Genomic DNA, 24917 nt, shown 5'->3' on the forward strand with positions numbered 1-24917 from the left:
CAATAAAAATATATTTAAATAGTTTTTTTTTTTAAAAAAAAGCCTTTAAAATGATGGATATAATCATGTTAAAGCTTTTGAATTTATTAAAGGTTCTTTCAATCTTTAACGTCACACTAAGTGGAGATAATTGGATTGAAGCTATATATTTATTTTATTCTCAACTATATGATATTAGATGATGTATACAAATTTGAATTTTAAGGTAAAAAATCTCTTGTTTTCTCAAAGTTATAGAGAATAAGGTCTCTTATTCCTAAAAAATATCAAAAAACAAACTATTTAGATGTATATCTTTAATATTAGAATATTTAAAAGAAAAAAAAAACATTACTAAATATGTATATTTGATCAATATATTTATAGAAATCGAAAAAACTAAATAACCCAAATCATAACCTAAAATAAAGGAACCGACCCGTATACCATTTAGATGATATGGCACCCTTATCCTCTGAATCTTGGATCCGCCTCTGGTAGGAGGACGCTCATGTATATGATTTTCTTTTTTGTAATTGGACTTTTTCTTTCCTATCAAAAATAATTTGTAGAATATATAGTATCAATAACATGTTATGCAATAAGAAGTCAACATACATTCCATGTATTTTTATTTGTAAAGGTTGAAGAGGATGCTACATATATATTTAATCTTATTCCTATCTTATTAAGTTAGCTAGGTTGTTTCTGAAATATCATCGGAACTCAAATAAAGATCATTAGTAACATTTTATAGATAGTTAAATTGATCGAAAAAATACTACCATGTATAACATAAATTTAAATTTAAAGATTGTAGCGACAAATTTGATCCCTTTTCCGGAAAAAGTCCAAGAGATCGATATTTTTCTTTGAATTAATTGATCGAAAAAGTCTCAGATCACTCGGTGTTTGAAATTCACATTAGAGTCTCGAATCTCCCGGCTAAGCTCAAATCACGCATTATAGGTCCATTCAAAGAAGACGTTCCCAATAAAAATTTCTCCATATCCAAAATTAAAATTCAAAATCTTTAATTAAGGATGAAACAATTTCACCAGTATAACAATCATGATAAAGCCGAAAGCTTTGAAAAGCCTGTTTTATAAAGAGGCCACGTCGAGAGCCCCTAATAATTTTGGGCGGTGAAATGAGAATCTATCTATATCTATAGGCTAATAAAGTCTGGTATATCGCTGCAGACAATTATAACGTTTCAAATTTTGATATACAAACTTCTAAATTTCAACCGTCCTTAGGATTTGGATATGAAAAAATTAAAAAATTTAAATAAAATATATTTATTTAAAAGCTGCATAAAAAATACAAATACGATAAAAAAAGAAGTTAACGATTCTCAAACTTTTAATTGTGCCATATGAATCGGGACGAAGAGAGTGATATAGAACTAGCATATTAGAAATTTAGTGACATTAATGGTTAAGGTGAACTGGAATTCTGACTGAAAATTTGGATGTTCAGAGACTTATTATATATATGTGGTTTGAAATAGATCGAGGAACTATTGTAATTTTGACCTATGTATGTTATTTTATTTTATTTTTATGTTTATGGTGTTCGGATCAGCTTTCATGTATCTCGATCGTTGAGTTTTGAACATGAAACCTCAAGGTTCTTAGCCATTTTATTGACCATTAGGTCACACCCTTGAATATATACATGCTATATTTACTTCTTTTTTTTTACGTACAACAATATATATATCTAATGTAATTTCATGAGCGAGCTATTAAATGAAGTGTATGCATACTTTAATTCTGTCTTGTGTGATTCATGGTTATTTGTGTACTTATATACACTTAAGATAATTTTTGTTAATTATTCTTGATATTTTCTAGAAGAACTTGTAGGAAATTCTCACATTCTGAAAATCATTGTGTGCATTATTTGAGGAGTTTAATTCAAGATAATTACTTAAACAAATTAAAGTTAACATCTAAGTATCCATTATTTATCAACATGGTTGCGGTGCAATAACTAGTGAAATTGTTTCACTCTTAATTAGAGATTTCGGATTTATATTGGAAGCATCACCCTCCAAATGGACTCTGCGCGACTAATTCTTTCTTTTGTAGTACATTGAAGTCTTCCGTGTTGAAAGGGTAAGGACATGTTGTACGTTAATGAAAAAAAATCATGCCCTCAATTTAAAGTTATTAGCTGGATATGAATTATGATATGTCAAAGAAAATATCATATTCACATGATGTACGTAAGTAAGATATATATTGACAAGCCACACGATGCAAATTGGCAAATTGCAAAATTAGTACTATTATCTTAGTTTATCTTTATTATATAATCCTTCCTGTTTTTGCACATTGGAATGTAAAACCAGGCTTAAAAAATCATTGTCATTTTGATGTAACATTTCCAATTTTAGCAACATGCCAAATAATATTGAAACTTCTACAACAACACACATAATAATTGCTTAGCTTGAACAATATATTATATTTGTGTTGTGTAAATAATTAAGTTGCTTGTTCCCAAGAAAAATAATAATATTGAGTTCCCATATAGACGTATGTGATATTTGCTCTATTTATTTAGTTCCCATATTATAGAGCATGTTGCGCAACCCACAACATTCATTTGCGCACACGTCCATTACCATACTTTTTGTTCTTCGAGGCGTAAATTAGACGCAAAAACTGAATTTGAATCTTAGAGGTTTGAAATCGAAATTCTATCATAAATTACAGTATTTGATTTATTGGGGTTTGAAATTAGTTTTTTGTACGTATATTTTTAAAAATATAACATATATATAGGTTTTGAATTTGGATGAATCTTGTAATTACCCTCTATGTCTCTACATTCGCCTTTTCATGGAACTTATCAAAATTTATAAATATTTCAAATTTTAAGAAGTACCCGAAAGCTAATTATTCTATAAATAAATGTATTTCTAAATAGTCTTTATATTGGGCGACATTTGAGCATGGCAAATGGATGAATCAGACTATGACATGTGACTGAATTTAAATTAAAGAGACGTTGGTCATTCTTTTTTCTATTTGGGGAAATTGGGGGTTGCAACATCGGGCCTAACTTGGACTGGTATAACCTCGACACAATCAAAATTGTTCTGTAATCGGGTAGACTACAGAAACTCTCCAGTTTTCACAGAACTAAATGTTTTTACAGCTGGAACACCCTCATAATGACCCGAACAACAGTTAACCTTGAGTTTATTGTTGATCTACCCCTAATAAGCCTCAAACCCAATGTCAAAGCCCTGATACGTGCTACTAGATAGCCTTTTCATAGCTAGCGTGTAGTCATATTCATACTTGGGCGTAGTATTAGCTTTTTTCGCCTATAAAAGAACCCTATTAGAAGCAGAGTAGGCATCAAGAACTATATCTACTATTTCATCTTCATTTTTCGAATCTCTTTTACATAAGAAAATAGATGCTCGAGAAAGAATATCAAAATCTATTTCACTCGTTGAGTTTAGGGTTTCAACGTGGAGACGACTTTGGACCTTCTCCTCTTTTGTATTTTCCTTTTTCATTGAGCATTTCACATTTGTTGAGTAAAGGTAAAGATGGAAATAAATAGGTCATTATATCTTGATTTTCTAAAAAAATACACTATTTTAGATCAATTATTTTTAGTAAGCACAACAATTAAAATAGACCAGAAGGACTATAATGGATTAAATACAAATTTTATTTGTTGTCTATAATTATTTACTCTCTTTACTTTTATGTCTACCTTTTGTTTCTCAAAAAGAAAGAGGAAAAAGTTGCATGCAACAAATTAAATGGAGTAATACGGTTGGGAAAAATTTTATTCTGGGCGAGGCACAAGTATGATGTGGCAGACAAGAGTTGTGTGAGGCCCATTCATATTTTGCCAAGTAGATCCCTTTCAGAAAAAGGGGACACTCCCTTTTCTCTCTCTTCCTTTTAACGTTTTTGCCCTTCCTTACTTCTTTTACTTTTTTTTTCCTTTGGTTTTTTTTCTAAAACACTTGTTCCAAATTTTATACTTTCATACTTAAATAACTTTATTTATGAAAAATATGAAATTCAAAAAATTTTGCTTGGCTCATTTTATTTATTACATTTTATATTGTTTTTCCATCTCATATTAATTATTTATATTATTAAAATAGTTATATAAAATTATTTTTTAATTTACAAAGATATGATTAATTAAAAAAATTCTATTTTATTATAACAATTAATTATTTTTGAAAGTATAAATAAAATTTATAAAGTTACCAAAAAAAATTAAGGTATATATTTTATTTGTGTTTTCTTAAGAAATTTGTAAAAGAAAAGTAGATCATTAATATGAAAAATAAAGAAGGTATAAATTTAATATGTTCTTTTATTTTTCTCTCAACAATTTCATAATCCAAAAACACTTCAATCCACAAATACTCTTCAATAAGTAACTAAAACGGAAATAACATTAATGATCTTGAAAAACAATTACATAAGTTTTGTCTTTTTATACTATTGTCATGAAATTCAAAAATGAAAAACATTCAAAAACACCAACATAAATACATATTATTTCCGTCAATTTATACCATATTTTTATTCTTAAAAATCAAGATAGGTGAAATTTAATAAATATTTTGCTTATCAACTTTTCTTACATGTTCTTAAAAGAAATTATAAATATAAATAATATTTTTAATAATTTATTCCTTAAAAGAATTTTTGCAATTTTACAAAATTTATTTATAATAAAAAAAATTAATTGTTAGGATTAAAAAAACTACTTATATCTTGATTTTATAAACTAAAAAATAAATTTCAAACAACTATTTTAATAAAATAATTAATATAGAATAGAAAAAATAATATTAAAATAATAAACTAAAAACCTATATAATGATTGTAAATTTAAATCAAAATTCAGTATGTAAAAAAAGAAAAACATAAACTAATTAGTTCAGTGGGTTGATTACATGAAAGAGGGAGAAAGGAAGAGGGAGAAAGAGGAGTGTCCCCTTTTTCTGAAAGGGATCCACTTGGCAAAATATAAATGGGCCTCACACAACTCTTGTCTGCCACATCATACTTGTGCCTCGCCCAGAATAAAATTTTTCATACAGTTGGTACCTAACAATATAAAATGGGTTTAAGCGACTGATTGACGTGATTAAGGGACATAATGATGCAACTAAACGACCTTTATTGTGACACTAGTGATCATTAAATTATTTAATTACTAACCAACAATCTTGGTGGGTTGGATGTTACTAATTAAGACTAATTATTTTCAAACTTCAATCATTTTTAATATTTCTAATTCTTTTAAAGGGATTCAAATGATTGAAAATGATTGATCGATTCACCAAATTTATATAGTTTCCTTTGAAGATAGAATATTTTATAGTGGCTAATTATCATGATATATAATTTAATTGCTTAGCTTAATGATATATAGAGCTAAGAGATTTCCATCGTAGTTTGCATAAATTAAATTAATTTGCAGTTATTTTTCTATTTCAATTCTAACAACCATTAATCAAACAATGGAGCAAATATTACAGCTTAATTTTTTAACGATAAAAAAAAAAGATTTAAGCCGAAGGAAATTCATTTACAAGTGAGGCTTATTCAAGTGGTTGACTATCCCCATCATTGATCGATAAGTTAAAGTGTTTGAGTCACACATAAGAATAGGTAAAACTACTATTGATCCTGTTGGGTGGTGAAATCCATTAACCTAGACATAATGAATTACATTTTTTTTGGTTTTCCTTGTGTTCTGACCTCGTATGAGAGTCCCAACTAAATTCAGGCCGTGCACTGCAGGATCTATCTTTGAAGGTGATTCTTTCAACATGATTTTTTTCATATCCAAAACTCAAAATCGAGACTTCTGATTAAGGATAGAGCATCACCACTGTACCACAACTCATGTTGGTGAATTACATTTCATTTATACGTACATTGTTAAGATAGTAGCATGAAGTGTCACATTTTGTTATTAATGCTTCTTAACAATTTTCTCCATTGTTTTCAATATGAATTTTTCACTATCATACTTACTTTATATGTTTTACTTTGAGCTGGAGTTGATCAAAAATCAATTTTTTACCTTCCCAAAGTAGGAATAAAATTTTGTACATCCCCTTCCTTTTTAGATTTTACTCGTAAGATTACATTGATACGTTATTATTATTGTTGATTTTACTATACCATCAAATAATATAATTTTCCTCACTGACTGTTCCTAAATTAGAAACTAGAAATTCAACGAATGAAATCATACTACTGATTGTATATACAAACTAAAAATAAATAAATTGCGAAAACCAAAGCTACCATTTATCGTCACAACATTAGTAATTACCAATAAAATTATTTGTAGATCACATCTATCGAAGATACTAATCAATTTTCCCATTATTATTTTAACAAAAACCTTATTTTAAAATTGAAAAATGCCATAATTCACAAATCTGCAAAGATCTTAAAGATCTGTAGTTCATTACGATAGTGTCAGAACTAACAAGTGTTGTGTGGAATGGGTCAAAATTATATATCAAACTTGTAATAGTAAACCAAACAAAGATTCCAAAAGTGGCTTAACTACTAGTCTAGAAATTAATAATTCAACTTCTTATGATTACCCTCTAATTAAAAAATAGATTTTAAAAAATCAAATACTATTAGTTAAATTAATTAATTAATTAAAGCTATGAAGAAATAAAAAAGATATGGGCTATTTTGATTCTTTTATCATTGAGAGAGAGAAAAATTAAAAATAGCATGGAAGCATGTTAGGAGTCCGTATTAAACGGGAATTCTTGTTTTTCTTTTTTATATTTATTTTTTAATTCATATTTTTCTTATTATAAAAAAAATTAAAAAATTTAAACCCTCACATGGGAGGAAGATGCACCATTTACCAAACCACAAATAAAATGTAGTACTATAGGTATTTTTTTCCCTTCCTTTTTAGACTCATGTGTCATTTGTTTATTTATAAAAAAATATAGTGTTTACACTATAGTTTATGCATTTTGACTATTTCAACGAATACCTATTTATTATCTGAGAGCACCAGTTGGGAGTTGAGAGACTAAACTAGAGGGCTGAGGTAGTAAAAGGGGGGTTCATTTGAACATGAACATCGATCTTTTATTGAAAAGTTATACCAGATGAATAAGGTCTAAGTTTTTCTTTTTTTACGTACATATAGTAAATAATGATTTTTTTTTTATGTTGCTATTGTTATAAACACATGTATCAAGTAACTTTGTACACAGAAAAATGTGCAGATAGGAGAAATCACCTAATATTTTATATCTTTCCTGAAATGTGAATCCTGATCCTATATGATTTTCATTGACCAGTAAATCATACTTTTAAGTTTTTAGTGCAGCGACCAACATGGAAGAATTGGGCAAATAAAATTAAGGAGTTCAATTAAATCATCTTCGTTGAAAAACTATATATCTTGCACAAGTAGGTTGAAAATATAAATTTGTTTATTTAATACATAATGTTGAATTCCTTGACATACTAAAGAATTCTTGTAAAGTGATAAAAATGTGGTTAATAAGAAATTTCTTAATTTCGAATTACAAAACCCAAATATAATATTCTAAAATAAACTTGAATTTCTCTATATAATAATTTCTAAATTCATTGAGAGTGACTCATGCTTGCTATCATTTATTTTATTATATTTAAAGTAGTCGAGTATTATTTTGCTTTTTGAGCTTTCATTTTCATCTGGATTTTGTGGATGGTCCCATTATAAACATTAAATATTTTGGGGTCCATTAAAGAATATGGGGTGTTCTCCAAACAAACCCAATAACCAATTGATTATTTGATTCCCCTATGAAATTTGTTTCTATTTTCATTTCTCTTGACTAATCATTATGTATTGTGGCATGAATGCAATGCACTTGCATCCACCAATATAAGATAATCTTACTATGAGATTTTTGAGTAAACAATAAGCAAAAGTTTATGAATCATGCGAATTGTTGAACTTCAGTCATATGTGCATGAATGTCTTGAAAAAAACCAGTTGAAGCTTGTGTGACCTTAAAGTTCAGTAAAAAAATGATCGACTTTAGTCATATGTGTATGGACTTCAATCGTATGAAAAATTTAGACACCATATGTCTGAATTTTTCTAACATGGATAAATTTTCATTTTTTACGCAATACGAATATAGTTTAAATGATGGTTCCAAAATAACAACATCTATATTCTTGGGGCATAGTGAAAAAAAATAGTATAAATTATAGGAACCACATATTATAAGTAATAAATAACATCCTATCCCTTCTAGTTTTCTATTTACCAAAAATCCCTTAAAAATGATGTTTGCGGATACATAGCGTTGTGCACGGGATACATTAGGTTTGATACATTCCACATAGCGTTGTGCACGGGATACATAGCGTTTGATACATTCCACATAGCGGGATACATAGCGTTGTGCACATGATACATGCGGGATACATAGCGTTGTGCACATGATACATGCGGGATACATAGGTAAATAAGAGATTTTTGAAAATTTTGAATTAAGTAGATGGATATTAAGGTAAGTAAAGGAGTGTAGTTAAGTAATTTGTCATATTCTTGGGCCATTAAGAAGATCCAACAATCCAATTGAGCTTTTCAAAATTGGTGGGTTTTTGGGTTTGGATCGCGTGGGTTAAGGGTAAGTTCTTAGTTGGGCTTGGGGTAGGATTTATCCAAATTCAAATTTGTCTTGGATCTATGAATTTTTTTAAGAAAGAAATTTATTTAAAAAAAAAATAGAAATCAAACATTAGATATTTGTATTCATTTTTATAAGGGGTAGAAAAAAATTATACTAATATAATTTTTAATTAGCTATAATAGAAGTTGATATTTTCTTGTTGATCAAAACATAAAAAATAAATATGCCACATAAATTGAGATTGAGAAAGTAACTTATTTAGTAAGACTAAAATTACTATTTCGTTTTAAAAATATAGCAGTAAAATATATATAGTTTCAAAAAATTCAATAAAGTTAAGGGATCATCTCATTAGAAATCCCAAATGGGCTGATTGAACTGAAATTGAAGAAATTAAAATGAGTTTGAGCTAAAACTCAGGTTGGGTTATAACCCATTCAAATTTACTTTGGGCTTAAATGAACCAAAAAATCGGGTTGGATCATGACCTTTTCGATTTGACTCTCATTCCAACTCAAAGTAATTCTCATGTATAACATTCAAATCATAATACAATTTTCAGAATGGACCTTGGCCCAAGCCTAGAATATCTTCGGTCTAAAGAAATCTTGATAAAAACCAATAGTAATATGACTTTGGTGTATTTATTATTATGTATTATCGTATAAATTTTAGGAATCACATAGTTTTAATATGAAATTACAATCTACTCCTATTTAGTTTGTAATTACATTAATCCCTGAAAAAGTAAAACAAACCGGATACATAATATGTAGCTCGGATACATTATAAAATAAACCGAATACAAAATATGTAGCTCGGATACATTAAAAACTAGCTCGGATCCATTATAAAATAATTTAGAATTAGGAGAGAAATAAGGAATTTTAGAAATAGAAGGGAATATTAGAAATAAGGGAAACATAAGACGTGTATTTCAGTAATTTATCCCGTATTAAATTAAGGGGTGGTGGTTTGATATATAGGAAATATTTTAAAAATATATATCATTCTTCATTCTTCATTCTTTATCATCATTCTAAATAAGTGTGAGTCCATCAGGACGACGAAGGGTAAATTAGAGGAGAGGGAGGTGCAAGAAGCTAGTTGTAGGGGATACATAGAGAGATAGAGGTGGACTAAAAATTATTGGAGAGAGGTAATCAGACATAGGCATGACGTGACTTCAAATTATCAAGGACGCGACTCTAGATAGGAAGGAGTGAATGTCGCGTTTTAGGCCAGAAAGTTATAAGTAGGGGTAGAGTGTTGTTTTGTCATTCGACGGTTTAGGCTTATTAGTACCTGTTGTAGTACTAGTCCTACCTTGAATTTCTTGCCATACGTTATTTATTGTGTTTTGAGTATTAAACTCTGTTGTTATTGTTTTTCTTGTAGTTTTTTCAATGTTTTTTCTTATTAATTGGTATGTTTTCTTCATCTTTTACTTTGGTTTGATGCACTTGAATCAAATATCTTTTGAAAAACAGTCTTTCTATACCTCCATCAGATAATGATAAGGTCTACGTATATTCTACTCTTCCCAAACTCAACTTGATGAGATCTCACTGAATATATTATTATCGTTGTTGTAATGTTACATACTTTGCTTTTTTCTATTAAGGCCCACAACAAGAAAATGACCAACGTGAAGATTGCATAAAAATAGATATAAAAGGGAGAAAATGAGTTATGAGAGGGACAAAATGAACATAAAAGATTGAACAAAAACAAAAAATGTTTCCTCACTTCCCTACACTTTATACTATTCTTATGTTCCCTTGGCAGCACGCCCAATTTCATTCTTTTATTTTGCCTTTAAGGTCCTTTCACTTTCAATCATCACTTGTGGACCCCCTAATTTTTTTACCCCATGCCAATAGAATAGCACTTTATTTTATCTAAAAAACTATTAATACTATAGTCTATAATAGATATTTTTCAAAAAAACTTTTGTAGGATTATCTTAGTGAAATCTTACTACGTATTATTTATATAATGATGATGTTAATCATTTGCTTGTGCTATAAAGTTCAACCACTTACAAATCTTTCTTTCTTAGTGTTGTGTCCACTTAGTTAATTTTTTTTTTCATGTTTTACTAATATGAAAATCAACTTCATAGTACGTATTAATTGTTTCAATTCAACATATCTTACATAGATTTGTTCCTTAGACTACATCATTGTTGAGTTAAAAAGCGTGTGTATACCATATGATTTATCTCATAATTTCATAACCCGCTATTGATCATGCATGTCACCCAAAATCATGAGAAAATGGACATAAATGTATCGCAGATTCTTTTGAGTAGTGAAAAGTAGGCAAAAAAAAAACAAATTCTATTTTTGTAATTTTATTATCTAAAATAATTTTTGGTTTGATTACTTTTAGTCTGTTCATACAAACAATAATAATATATCATCATAATTTCATAAGTTGGATCTAGAGAAGATGGTGTGTGTATATACCACATATCTCAATCTAGTGATGAGTAGTGAAGATAGATAGGATATTTTCGATAGACCATCGACTCAATCTAAGTATATCCAAATCAATAAGAAAAAGAAATACAATAATGAATAAGTTATATAGAAAATAATGGTAAGAAGAAAAGTAGCCACCAAGGCCAGCTCTATGTATACTTTAATAAGACATCGGCCTTAGGCCCCCAATTTTAGGGGGCCTCAATATTTTACCAAGAATAAATTATGTGTTAATTTTTTATAGAAAAAACATTGATTATTTATGATAAAAAGTATATATTTAAAATTATTATTTTATTCTCTTCAACCCCATTCAAATAGGAGAAATCAAGAAAATATTGTTTTATTTTCTTACACTCTCTCTACTAATACTCACATTATTTTCTTTTTAACTCCTTTTACACTCTCTTCTTTAAATTGTTGATAAGTTAGAGTAATATTCTGTCAAAAATATCAATTAAAAGTCGAAAAGTGTTGAACAAATTGAATTGTAAATTCTTTTTCCATTTCTTCTTAGATTTTCAAGCATTACAACAACCATAGTAAAATGTGGGGTAACCAAATTATCAACTTCATCAAAGCTATGGTTCTAACTCTTATATTTATTTGAAATTTGTCAACTTATTACTTGTAGAACTATGTTAACAATTCATATAATGATTGTCCGAGTAAAATAATATTTTTCAACGTTGAATTAATAAAATCTTATTTAAAACTAACAATTGAAAAAGAAATCGAATAAATCATTTATATATAAAAAAAACTATTAAGTAATACTTTGCATTTAAAAATGTAAGAAAAATAAATTTTAAATAAATGCATGTGAAGTTTATTTAGATTTTAGGCCTCTAATTAAGATTTTGTTTTAGGCCTCCGATTACGTTTAGCCGCCCCTGGTAGCCACAACAAACAATACCATAAACGAAGTTACGGAAACAACATGTAAAAAAAATCAAAGTTAAAGGTAGTAAGCGAGTCCTTGATAATATTTGAGCACCTACTAATTAACCTTTCACCTAATCCTCAAGACTCATATATATCCTGCTATCTAAGACCAGATCCTCGATAAGTTTATTCAGTAGCGTAAATAATTTTGTTTCCCAATGAATGAAACACCAAGAACCAAGAACTTCACTTGTCAAGTGATTAACAAACTAATAACTATAAACATCAGGATGAATAATACTAATTATGTTCCATAAATGAGGAAACTACAAAAACATCACCCTTTTTATGGTATGCAAATATGATTCAAAAAAGATTTATGAATAGCATTTTTTTTTTTGAAAAAAACACAACTACGCATGCAGGCTGATGATTTTGCGTTTGGTATAATAATCATAAGATGGGCAATAATTAATTACCAATATCTTTCATCATTCAACAATCTCAAATTATTAAAACATTGACCAAACACCAATTATATATATACAATATTTTTATTTTTATTTTAAATATATATAATAAAAAAAGATAAAGATATTTTTCATATAGTGATAATTGACTCTCCACTCTTACTTTTTTTTTCTTGATACGTATCTCACACTTTAAGAAAGTGCTTTTGCTTTATTAGAAGCAATCTAAGGTCAAAGAAAAAGAGCAATATACATGATTAGTTGATTTATGATTACTTATAATTAATTACTTTTTTTTTCTTCATCTTTTTTCTCCAATAACTCTACTTTTTATCTTTTTGGTGAAAAAAGGGTTCATCTTTATGTTATTATGTACTTCTACTAACAACATTGTGGGGTACCATAATCTCTTCCAATCATAGTAATGGTTGAAATATGATTTCTATGTTTTTTGAGAATATATATATATATAGTATAGAGGTGAAAAATAAAGTCATATATAAAAGTTTTGATTTGTATCGTAGATATTTAAGTCAGTTCCTGCATCGATTAATTATAATTTTTTTGTCCATACGAATATCAAATAACTTCATATAATAATACATATCCGTGTTAGTCTATTGAAATTTGAACCTATACAATGATCTTCCATAAATTAATGCTCATAGTATAGGTTTAAATATATATATAACAACAAAGTCGTAGTACTTTTTTTTGTAATATTAATCACTACAAATGTACAACAAACTTTTTGAGGAAATTTTGTGTAAGATGTGTCTATAAGCTATGTTATCATGTAACAATGGGTCGAGTTCGAGTTTTGCTATGGAAATTTTTTTGGTAGAAAATATTTTATTCATAATAGGTCGCCTTAATGACATGAATTCAAATTAATTAGGATTTGAAGCTGCAATATGAATATTTGACATCAAATCAAAAAAAAATTAAATGAAATTAGGGAAATTTAAATAGGGTTTGTGGAGGAATTGAGTAGACCTATCTACATCGAATATTTACACCAATCAAAATAAATACAATACATACACATTGTTTATAAATTTTTAGTACTTATGGATAAATACTACGCATCTCAGTCTAATCTCTTTCAAATTATTTGTTTTAGTAAACATCAAGTGCAGATAAATATTTTGTCAAGATCCTCTAGTTGAAGAAATCTTCCTATTTTAATTGAAATTTATTTTGGTGGATAAGTGGATTAGTTTTTACTACTTTCGGTGGAAATTTTGTTTGTTATTGGAAAAAAATGTCATATTGTCTGAGACAGTTTGACTATGTAATTGAGTTTCATTTTTCTAATAATAATAATAATAATTTATTTATTTTCGTCCTTTTTCTGCTAGAATTTTTGGCCCATAATAATTTAAAAAGATTCAATAATTGAGCATGCTAAATTAGCCTCAATGTTTGGTGCAATAAAACTAAGGATAAAATTATTGTGGTCAATAATAGCATTACTTCTTTAACAACACCATTATTAACTTAATTAGCGGTACTTCACTTTTAGTTTTGGCTGCTAGTACTAAATCTTTTTGTTGTTGTTGGCTTTTTACGGATAAATTATTAAATTAAGATACATTCATCATTATATAGTCAAATATTGACAATGTTTTGTCATATGAAAGGAAAATACAATTTGTCAAATAATAGTATAATAATGCAATTGATTATACCATGGTTACTTTGTTTATTCTTTACAAATTTCATAATTATAATTCGAACCCTAACTTCTTTGACTATGAAATTGTATTCCTAAACTTGTACTACATGTTTTTTCATGTTGTAGATTTACATTGAAACGAAAAGGAAAAAGTTATATAGCTCCAAAAAAAGTGTGCTCCCTCTTACCTAATTCACGGAATATATCTTTTATTTTGATTCGTCAAATTTCAAAAAGAAACTTGATCTCGAATAATCTTTGATCTCGAATTTTTATTGTCATAATCGATCCATTTTTAAAAAAAAATATCAAATTAAGTCTTAACCTTAACTCACAAGCTAATTCAAACGAAGAAAGATTGTCCAAATCATATAACGAAATCAGAGTTCTCATCCCGATAAAATGTGGGATAATTCTCATCAGCACCCTATTACAGCTAAATCCGAACCTCTCTATTTTGCGATTCCATTATCCGATTCATAGCGAGACATGCAAGCATCATTAGTATATTCTCAATTCAATGAGTTTAATTAACTCTAAAATTATGTCAAATGAAGTCGTAACTCTAACTCAATTACAAAAATAATAAAATTAATTCAAACGAAAGAGAATTATCCAAGCCTTATATAACGAAATCAGAATTCTCGTTCCGATCTTATACATGAGATGACCTTTCTTTTAATTTCCACGTCATGAAAACCAAAATTCGTCATCGATCCACCGCCTAAAAATACCAAAACGTATCAAATATTTTCTCCGGTTGGATGATCGACACGTGTCTTATAATCAACGGTTTACAAAAATCGAGATTTTCTAGAAAATATAAAATCAGAAAAAGGGAATATAAATGTACAGAATAATGCGGCGAGTTTAAGTTCCAAAGGACCATAGAAAGCTGCGCTTAATGGGCCGGGCCCTACTTAACACAAAAGGGAATTTAGGGCGTGCTATTGGGCCCAGATCTCAATGAACTACTTTTTCAACGGCTCTGATTTAACTACAATGCATGCGTGCATGATAATTCGTGGTCCTCATGCATATTTTCACGTGCTTCTCTCCGGGATTAGTGTATTTCTCTTCTTGTTCCTTTAACTATGCTAACAATGGAGTATTTAATTAAATAAAATAATTATCTGAAAAATATTCACTTAATTTATGTCATTTGGTTGTTAGTTAGGACTTAGGAGTAGAGTTAATTCGCATTAAATGATATTTTCGGTGGGATTATACTGAATATATATGATGGTGTTGCTGTACTGTTAATTTGCCTATTTCTTTTTGGTGTACTAATTGAGGTACCAGATGCATCTATGCAACTAACAATTTGTAAAAAATTTAATTAGAGTTGTGTAACTAATACTTATAATTCATACATCTCTGATCCTTATTAATTTTCAACTTATTAACAACTTAATTTATTTTTTTTGTCAAAATTTGATTTTGTTTTGCTTCTCTCAATTGTCAAACCTGATCGATACGATTAACTTTTCTCTCATGACTTCTCTTCGTTTTGAACCGCAACTTAAATATCTTAATTTTGTTATTCTTTTTGAACACACAACTTAAATAATATTATGTATTTGTTGAATTGATACACATATTTAATGAGGAGTAATTTTTTTCAAAAATAAACTAAAGAGTTTATTAAGAAATTACTAACTCTATCTTTTATTATCCTTTACTTGTATTTAATTAGGATTGTTTTAGTCACGTAAGTGGCACGGCCCCTTCATTACGCTCAACACCAAAGTCATTACTCATTTCATGGTCTTTTATAATATCGTGTACTTTTGAGTTGACGCCTCAATATAAATATCAAATAATTGATGAAATAAAAAAATTGTATATTATAATTGGAATTTCAATACAATTATTGAACACCAAATGAACATATTTATAAAAAAATTATGTACTTGAGGTTGTCCTAAGCTATAAATAATGAATTAATTAAGGCACTATATTTATCTATATGTAGTACGTACCATTTCAACTAGAATATTAATGACTACTGCACATAATTATCAACGAATATAATTGCATTCTTTGTATATTAGGTTTGTTGGAAGTACAATTTGACAGCAAAAGAAGAATTATTAGCAAAGTTTTTCTAAACGGAACTTAAATATAAATATATTTTAATTAATTCGTTCAGACTTGAGAAGGATAAAATTATTTTAGACATGTTTCTTTCCCTCTTGAAACTTTTCTTATTTAAGTGAAAATGCTAAAGATAGGAAGTATCCAATGAGAGAAAGTAGGTCCAACCTCTAAGCATATTAAGAAAAAAAGTTAGATAATAATTGCACATATTTTTGTTGGTTAATTAAGGTTATAAAAAACAAAGAAGAATGATTAATTTGGAACATACTAATATGGAAATAGAGTTTATCCTTCTATTGGACCTAACTCATAAAATTTATGTAAAATACATTGTACACCTACTTTTTTTTTTCTTGTTGATTATAGCTCAATTAATCAAAACACCAATATGTTAAGGCAGAAACCTCAAGCTAATTAAATTTGAAAAAAAATTCTCAAATTTAATATATATCTTGTTAATGTTTTTGAAAAAACTAAGAGCGAAGAATTATCTCAAGCCATTTGATTTTTTAAAAATCTATGAATTCGATCAATTATGCTTGTAGATCAACGAATAAAGAAGAATATAATGTGCATAATTTAACTTAAGCAAATTCTCACATCAAAATACAAGAAAAAAGTAATGAACTTTATAAAACATGATACAAATTTACATAATATACAATATACACATTTTTCAATCTTTTTATTAATAATATAAACGAAAATAAATAAATTCATGAAGTCTGTTGAACCAAAATAAACTATACATATATATCTCTAATATTTTTGTCATTTTCTTTAAAAGAAAAAAAGGAAGAAGAAAAGTTTTTTTAAGGTTTTTATTCGGTATTTGATATCCGCATTGAAGTTTAATTAATTTATATTCACACTACATAAGTCTTCATTCGAGAAGAAACACTCTCTATCAAGTTTTTTTTTCTATCAAAAGCTCAAATACAAAATATTTAATTAAGACTTGAAACAACTACATTCACTTCACCACGCGAAATCAAGGAACCCGTTTCCTAGTAAATCCTCCAAAGCACTTTCCAAGTCTCAAAAATGAAAACTTTTTAAGTATTTTCAAACAAATGACTAGGCTAACATGCGCCGACGTCGTGTATTACACGCGCTTAGGAAGGGTCAACATGAGGGTGGGGAAAAATATCCAATGGATAAAGGAAATTTCCCTTAAAAAACTGAAAAAAAATGGAAAATGAAAATCCCACGTCGAGATATATTTTTTCTTTTGTCATTTTCTTCTTCCTTTCCACATGAGAAAAATTAATGTAAATTCCTCCTCATTACCACTCTTTGCACTCTTTGTTTTTCTATTCAAATTTGGAAAAATTAATTGATATGAAATTTTGTATTAGGGGTTGAATCTTTGGGGATTATCTCATTTAGTTTAAGTAATAAGGGATTGTTTCATAGCTGGTAATGAAAATTATTAGAATCGAAAAGATTTAATTTCGAAAGATAGATTATGAGGTTAAAAATAAGCTGATATAATATAAAATAACTACAACATATATATTTACAAAATAATGTGGGATTTAAAGACTTCGTGTCATGTCCAAGACTAGACATTATGAAATTCAAGAGTAAATAGCACAACGTAAACCCCTACTTAGATATATCAAGAAAGGTATATCCAACTTTGAAATTATATTAAAAAAATAAATGTTGAGCAATATTTAAGATATAGTTTAATGATACAATTAAAAATTAATAGTAATATCTTTTTATCCTAATTTTGATGGAGAAAGTTATTTTTATTTCAAATATCTATGTTGATGAAAGATAACATATATAAAATTATTCAAAGTACGTATAAACTGATTCACACACTTTGATTATTAAAGTATATACATTTTGAGAGGAAATAACTTTGAAAGATACTCGAATTAATAAGGTGTGGAAATTTCTCTAAAGTCATATACAAGGGAAATTACTCCACTATATACCTCCCACCAATAACAAATTCGTGCAATAAAAAATGTGTAGCTTTAAGATATTAAATTAGATTAGTGCGATAACAAACCAAATAACCCATAATTATAAATATATCCATTAAAAAAGAAAAAATGAGAAGTTAGGAATTTCGAAAATAACCTCTTACGAAAATACAGTGCAAGTAAGACTTGATCGATGTTACTATGTTAGCAATGTTTATGAATTCAAATAGTCGATCTTAACTTATTTTACTATAGTATTGTGTGAAAGCTTAGCAAGCAAAGTACGTTTTCTCATTTCTTTATTAGTATTATTTCTTATATTCAATCAATTCCTAACTTTCTTCATCCAAAGTGTTATTAGTACGATTTCGTGTTAACTTAGTTTTCGCCCTCTGTTTTTTTTTTTTCTCTTTAGCTGTAAGAGTCTCTCTCTAAAGCTGCAAAAGAATCAACCAAAAATATTATACAGAGAGAGAAAGAGTGTGTACAGGATAAGAGCATGCAACACTCTTTTCCATTTTCAAGAAAACAGTAGTAGTAGTAGTATTTGCAGAGAAGAAAAAAATACTACTAATAAAAATTGAATCTTTTTCATTTTTATCATAAAATGGGTTTTTATTTCTAAGCTTAGAAAGAGAGGAATCAGAATGATGACCACTTTCATCGAAAGGTCGGTTTCTTTTGATGATAAAGAAAGTTTTATTTTTATTTTTTTTAACAAAGGTAATTGATAGCTAAAGACCCCTCATGCTTTGGTCCGCGTGCTTTGATGGAAAATAAACTGACCCCTCTTGTTTTTTTCTTTATATTCTTCCTTATAATTTGCAAAAATTGAAAAAAAGAAGAAAGGAATTTGCTTTGATGGGGTGTTGATGGAGAGTAAGGCCCACTTAGATTGCAGAGAGAAAGACCCTTTTTGCAGGGTGGGTGTTTGTTCTTTGGTTTTGGATTATTTGGGCATGCTCTCTCCGTCCAGTTAGATTGTTTTCTTGCATAATAACTTAGATTCTCTCTTTGGTCTTTTATTCTCTAAGAAAATGTTTCTGTAGTATGTTTTCATTCCTCTTAAGAATCATTCCCTTGACTTGGAATGTGGGTTGGCAGTTTTGTTAGTTTGAACTAACAAAGATGTCATCTTGTTGACTTGCTGATTGGTGGGTAGTGGGAGTTTTTTTTGGAAAGATGGGTTCTTTGGTTTTGGTTTTGGGGTTGATGTAAAGGAAATCACAGAGGTTTTCATGGGTTCTGTTGAAGAAAAGAACAAGCCAGGGAGTTTGGTTAGTGGAGCACATACTCTACTTGAGGAAATGAAATTGTTGAAGGGAATGCAGGATCATACTGGTTAGCTTCCTTGTGAATTCTTGTTTTTTTTTCTTGTTTATTGCATAAACATGAAGGCTTTGGTGTTTGGAGTTGTGTATGAGCTCAGCTCAGACTAGGCAAAATATAAAAAAATGAATCTTGAAATTGACTATCTAGTTTTAATAGTTGTAAAAATTGAATCTTTACGTGGATTTTGTTGAATCTTGATGCAATATAGGAGGAGGAAGGAAGCATATTAGTTCTGAGTTGTGGCATGCTTGTGCTGGCCCACTTGTAACTTTGCCTCAGGTTGGAAGCCTTGTGTATTACTTCCCACAGGGGCACAGTGAACAGGTGTGATCTTTTTCCTGTTATTGTTGTTTTGTACAGCTACATTTTATTATCATTTCTTTTCAAAATTGTGCAAAATTGTCTGAATTTGGATCTGTTAGCATCGACTTTCGACGGAATTGTTCAATCCTAGTTCTTCAAACCCTTTATCTGAAGAAATTGATTTAACAGCTTGATGTGGTGCTTTGTGGGTGAATGGGAGAAAATAATGTACTAAGTACTTGATGTGCAAGTTTTTTTTTTTTGAAGGAGAACTTTGTTCTGAGTTCCTTTTCTTTTGTCCTATTAGAATGTTGAAGGGAATCAATACAAGAAGTTGTAAATCTGTATTTGTTGAATTTAAACTTGAATCAAGTTGTAGTTAATGGCTAAGAATATTTTATGCTGATTTCTTAGTAAAGCATTTCTCTTTCTTTTGTTTAAATATCTAAGACTTCTTTCTATATAAGCAACTATGGATATCCTGGTAAATGTATTCTGGTAGTTTTGTTAGTGTAGTTAGGAAAACCATGAAAGGCGAAGATCTCCTATCGATTACTGAGTCCAATGGTCATTTGTTCTGTCCATTCACAGCTTGTGCTTTGTTGGTTGTTGAGATAAGACTATTTCCAAGAGAAGCTGATAAAAATTTAACTTGTTGCAACAGGTGGCGGTTTCCACAAATAGAACAGCAACTTCACAGATACCTAATTATCCAAATCTTGCTTCTCAGTTGTTGTGCCAAGTTCACAATGTTACCCTGCATGTATGTGCTTTTAAGATAATGCTTTTACTCCATATAATATGCTTTTATTATTATATTGGAGTACTATCTGCAGTTAGTCTGATATCATACTGTTGTTTGTTTGTCGTGTCATTTACAGGCAGATAAGGAGACAGATGAGATCTATGCCCAAATGAGTCTCCAACCTGTGAATTCTGTAAGTTTAAAAATCTATTATTTGTACTAAAATTTTATACAGATGCTAATGTAATGATAGTATGCATGCTTAAATTCTTTCCTCATATGTGTTCTTGGTCAGGAGAAAGATGTCTTCCCCATTCCAGACTTTGGGTTGAAGCCTAATAAGCATCCAACTGAGTTCTTTTGCAAAACTTTGACTGCCAGTGATACAAGCACACACGGTGGATTCTCTGTTCCTAGAAGAGCAGCAGAAAAGCTATTCCCACCCTTGGTGAGGCTTATTTTTTGTTGTATGAATTACATTTGCCAAGATGGAGTAAAAGAAGACTTAAAAGTTTCCCTGGCTTCTTGTGTTGTATTTACTTGCTCTTTTAGGATTATTCGATGCAACCTCCAACGCAAGAGCTTGTTGTACGAGACTTGCATGATAATACTTGGACATTCCGTCACATATACCGCGGTGAGCATGCTGAAATTGGATTATACAAAATCCTACTCTCTTTTGTTTCGCTTTGTTGTGGTGGTTGTTTGTCTTTTCATGATTCACTTGGCTCTCAGTTTAATGTTTATTCCCCCTGTTTTGTCTTACTGTGTAGGGCAGCCAAAGCGACATCTTCTCACAACCGGATGGAGCATGTTTGTTGGAGCAAAACGCCTTAGAGCTGGTGACTCTGTTCTATTTATCAGGTATTGCAAAAACATAGTAATGGAAGTTGCAGCTTCATGAATCATTCAATGTTGAGAATTATGTGCTTATAAAAATTTTAAACATTCTGATGGTAAGCAAGCAAGAGAGTATCCATTACGTTGCACTCACTGATTCATATTTTGAATTTTACTGCTGTAGGGATGAGAAGTCACAGTTATTGCTGGGAGTGAGGCGTGCTAACCGTCAGCAAACTTCATTGCCCTCTTCAGTTCTGTCTGCTGATAGTATGCATATTGGAGTACTTGCTGCTGCTGCCCATGCTGCTGCTAATAGAAGCACATTCACAATATTCTACAATCCTAGGTATGCCTAATAATGCAGCTTCCATTTTCATACTTCACATAGCTGTGAGATTGCCTATAACTAGATGCTAATTTTCTACAGGGCATGCCCTTCAGAGTTTGTCATTCCTTTGGCCAAATATAGAAAATCTGTTTATAACACACAACTGTCAGTTGGTATGAGATTTGGAATGATGTTTGAAACTGAGGAATCGGGTAAACGCAGGTATACTTTCCGTGCTGGATTCGTGGGATCACTTGTTAAAATTAGATTCTGATAATCAATCTTATTCACTTTATTTGACTTTGAATTCCTATCGTCCTCTTTTTCAGATATATGGGCACTATTAGCGGCATTAGTGATTTGGATCCACTGAGATGGCCTGGTTCCAAGTGGCGGTGTCTTCAGGTGATCAAAATTGTACACTGATTATAGCTAATTATCATGTTTTGCTGAATGTGAGCTAATTGGCCCTTCATGGTTTTCTATCAATTTGACACGGCTTATATGAACAGGTAGAGTGGGATGAGCCTGGATGTGGAGACAAGCAGAATAGAGTTGGTCCATGGGAAGTTGAGACACCAGAAAGTCTCTTCATATTTCCTTCCCTGACTGCAGGCCTCAAACGACCTTACCAGTCTACCTTTTTGGGTAAGTTGATCCTTACTTCTTCCTCTCATTTGATTTATTCAATTTTTCTGATAGTTTTAACTTTTGATTACAACAGGAGCACAGACTGAGTGGGACAGTTTGATGCAGCACCGCCCTTTCATGCGTGTTCCTGAAAATGTATATGGGGATCTTCAAAGTTCCTCTATCTCAAATCTATGGTCAGAACAGCTAATGAAGATGCTGATAAGACCTCCTCCTGGCCTTACTGGTCTTCAATGCCGTGTTCCCTCAGTACAAGACATTAAGGTTGCGCTACCTCAGGAAGCTAGGAATGTTATACAGCCAGCAGGAAACCAAAAACCTGAGCTAATGACTGTAGAAGCTACACCTGCACAAAGTGAAACAAATTCAGAAGTCATCCTTAATCAACCTGTTAGTGTTGTGAACTCTATTTCTTCACAACAAGCAACTCTGCAGGCGAGGTCTCAACCTCCGGAAAATGTAGAAACTGACGTTATTGGAAAAAGTTCCGAGCCAAGAAAAGAAACAAGTAATTCATCAGTTAAGTTAGATCAGTTTCAGTGTAATGAAGACAAAGTGACTATCAAGCCTGCAAGTCCCCATCATCTTCCAACTGATGCGAGTGCGACAGCTTCCCACCATAACAGCTTTTCTCAATTACAAGCTAGTCCATGGCTCATTCCTCATAACCCTCAAATTGATTCTGCTGGTTCCAACAATATCCTTCAATGCCCCACTACTAATGAGTGGAATCTGTCCTCTCTCCAATCTGCTGCTGGATTGCTCAGATATCCTGTGTCGACCTCCACTTTGACAAAGCATGACAATTCTTTTATGCTGCCTGATACTATTGGTCATGGATTAGCTCCAATTGGCCAGGATTTGTGGGATCATCAGTTGAATGATGTTAAGTGCTTTTCCCAGACAAACCTTCATGTTCCACTAGACATAACTAACATGCAATTCCTACCTGATTCTTATGGTTTTAAAGACCTGTCAGAGGAGAGCCATAACCAAAGTGATATATATAGTTGTCTTAACTTTGATAGCAACAGCGGGAGCACAGTGATCGATAATTCTGTTTCGAGCACAGTGTTAGATGAGTTCTGCAATTTGAAGCATACTGATTTCCAGAATCCTTCAGATTTTCTATTAGGCAACATCAGTTCTAGTCAAGATGTTCAATCTCAAATTACATCAGCCAGCCTGGCAGATTCTCAGAATTTTTCTGTACAAGAATTTGCTGACAACTCGGGTGGTGCATCATCAAGCAATGTAAATTTTGATGAATGTAATCTTTTGCAGAATAGCTCATGGCAGCAAGTTGCTCCACGTGTGCGGACATATACGAAGGTAAGCAGTTTATATGTAGTAGCTATGTGCTATCGTACTTACTAGCAAAGTTTTTCCAGAGTTGATAGATACTATGCTTATGTTAACTCATTACTTGTGCGATCTTCTTCGTCTCTTTAAGCTTATTTCACCACTTCGTTTTTGAGTTCCCTCTGCATTTTCACTATATATCCGTTTATATGCTATGAAATGGTCACTTTTGTATTTCAATGTTCTATATGTAATCTGACTAGATTTACTGGTGTACAGATTCAGAAGACTGGATCTGTAGGAAGATCAATTGATGTCTCCGGTTTTAAAAATTATGAAGAACTGCGGTCTGAAATTGAAAGAATGTTTGGACTTGAGGGGCTTCTGAATGACACTCGAGGCTCAAGCTGGAAGTTGGTATATGTGGATTTTGAGAATGATGTCCTCCTTGTTGGGGATGATCCTTGGGAGTAAGTTCTCTTTGACACAATCTCTCTCATATTCAGGTTGCAAAATGAAGTGCATACTATGCATTTTTAACTTTAGATCAATAACTTTACAATGCATAATCCAGAAACAAACTCAGTATATGATGTTCATCTAATATCTATTGAATGGTCTTGCAGGGAATTTGTTGGATGTGTTCGATGCATCAGAATTTTATCGCCTACTGAAGTCCAGCAAATGGGAGAGGAAGGAATGCAGCTACTGAACTCTGCTGGATTGCAAGGCATAAATGGCTCAACATCAGAATTTCCAAACTGAGCTCAATACAAGTGATCTATGAGAGTTCACAGTGATTGATCACTAGAGTTGCATGGAGCAACATGCAAATGTAATGTTGTTGAACAACTTAAGAAGAAGATGATTCACTAGGTTTCTGTTATATTAGTGTTGTAATTTATGAGTGTTGATGACTCTGTAAGAAAACAGCTTTAGCATATTGAACTTTGCCTTCCACATATTAGAGTTGTTTTCAGCTGCATCTTGTTTGTCTTTAAAGGCTGTTTCTTAATGGAGAAAGTTGTTATGACTTGGAAATGAAAGTACAATCCGTTTGCATTAAGCTCTCGCTATATGCAGGTTTGGGAAGAGCCAGACTATAAATGATATATAGCATCAACCTTATCTTGCATTTTTTGTAAGATGTTGATTTCATAGTTTTAACTTGTGACCTCGTGATCAC

The 24917-nt window shown here is 30.4% G+C and overlaps 1 protein-coding gene across 1 annotated transcript; it reads left to right on the forward strand.

The window, feature by feature from the left end:
- Window positions 1-19274: 19274 nt before the first annotated feature.
- LOC125827645 (auxin response factor 5) lies at window positions 19275-24716 on the forward strand. Its single transcript, XM_049506953.1, has 14 exons — window positions 19275-19568; window positions 19768-19883; window positions 20527-20625; window positions 20744-20800; window positions 20903-21055; window positions 21160-21244; window positions 21381-21471; window positions 21632-21796; window positions 21878-22000; window positions 22108-22183; window positions 22291-22426; window positions 22503-23761; window positions 24011-24201; window positions 24358-24716. The coding sequence occupies exons 1-14, from the start codon at window positions 19466-19468 to the stop codon at window positions 24494-24496; spliced, it is 2793 nt and encodes a 930-aa protein (XP_049362910.1). The 5' UTR covers window positions 19275-19465; the 3' UTR covers window positions 24497-24716.
- The last annotated feature ends 201 nt before the right edge of the window (window positions 24717-24917 follow it).

Source organism: Solanum verrucosum, unplaced genomic scaffold, assembly GCF_900185275.1.
Source record: "Solanum verrucosum unplaced genomic scaffold, falcon-dt-bn FXZP01000064.1, whole genome shotgun sequence".
NCBI lineage: Eukaryota > Viridiplantae > Streptophyta > Magnoliopsida > Solanales > Solanaceae > Solanum > Solanum verrucosum.

What these genes read in the sequence shown, in the direction of transcription:
- LOC125827645 (XM_049506953.1), top strand. Translation starts at nt 19,466, where the DNA reads ATGGGTTCTGTTGAAGAAAAGAACAAGCCAGGGAGTTTGGTTAGTGGA. An exon ending in GGGAATGCAGGATCATACTG is followed by an intron (nt 19,569 to 19,767) that starts GTTAGCTTCCTT and finishes GATGCAATATAG; the next exon opens with GAGGAGGAAGGAAGCATATT. An exon ending in ATTCCGTCACATATACCGCG is followed by an intron (nt 21,245 to 21,380) that starts GTGAGCATGCTG and finishes CTTACTGTGTAG; the next exon opens with GGCAGCCAAAGCGACATCTT.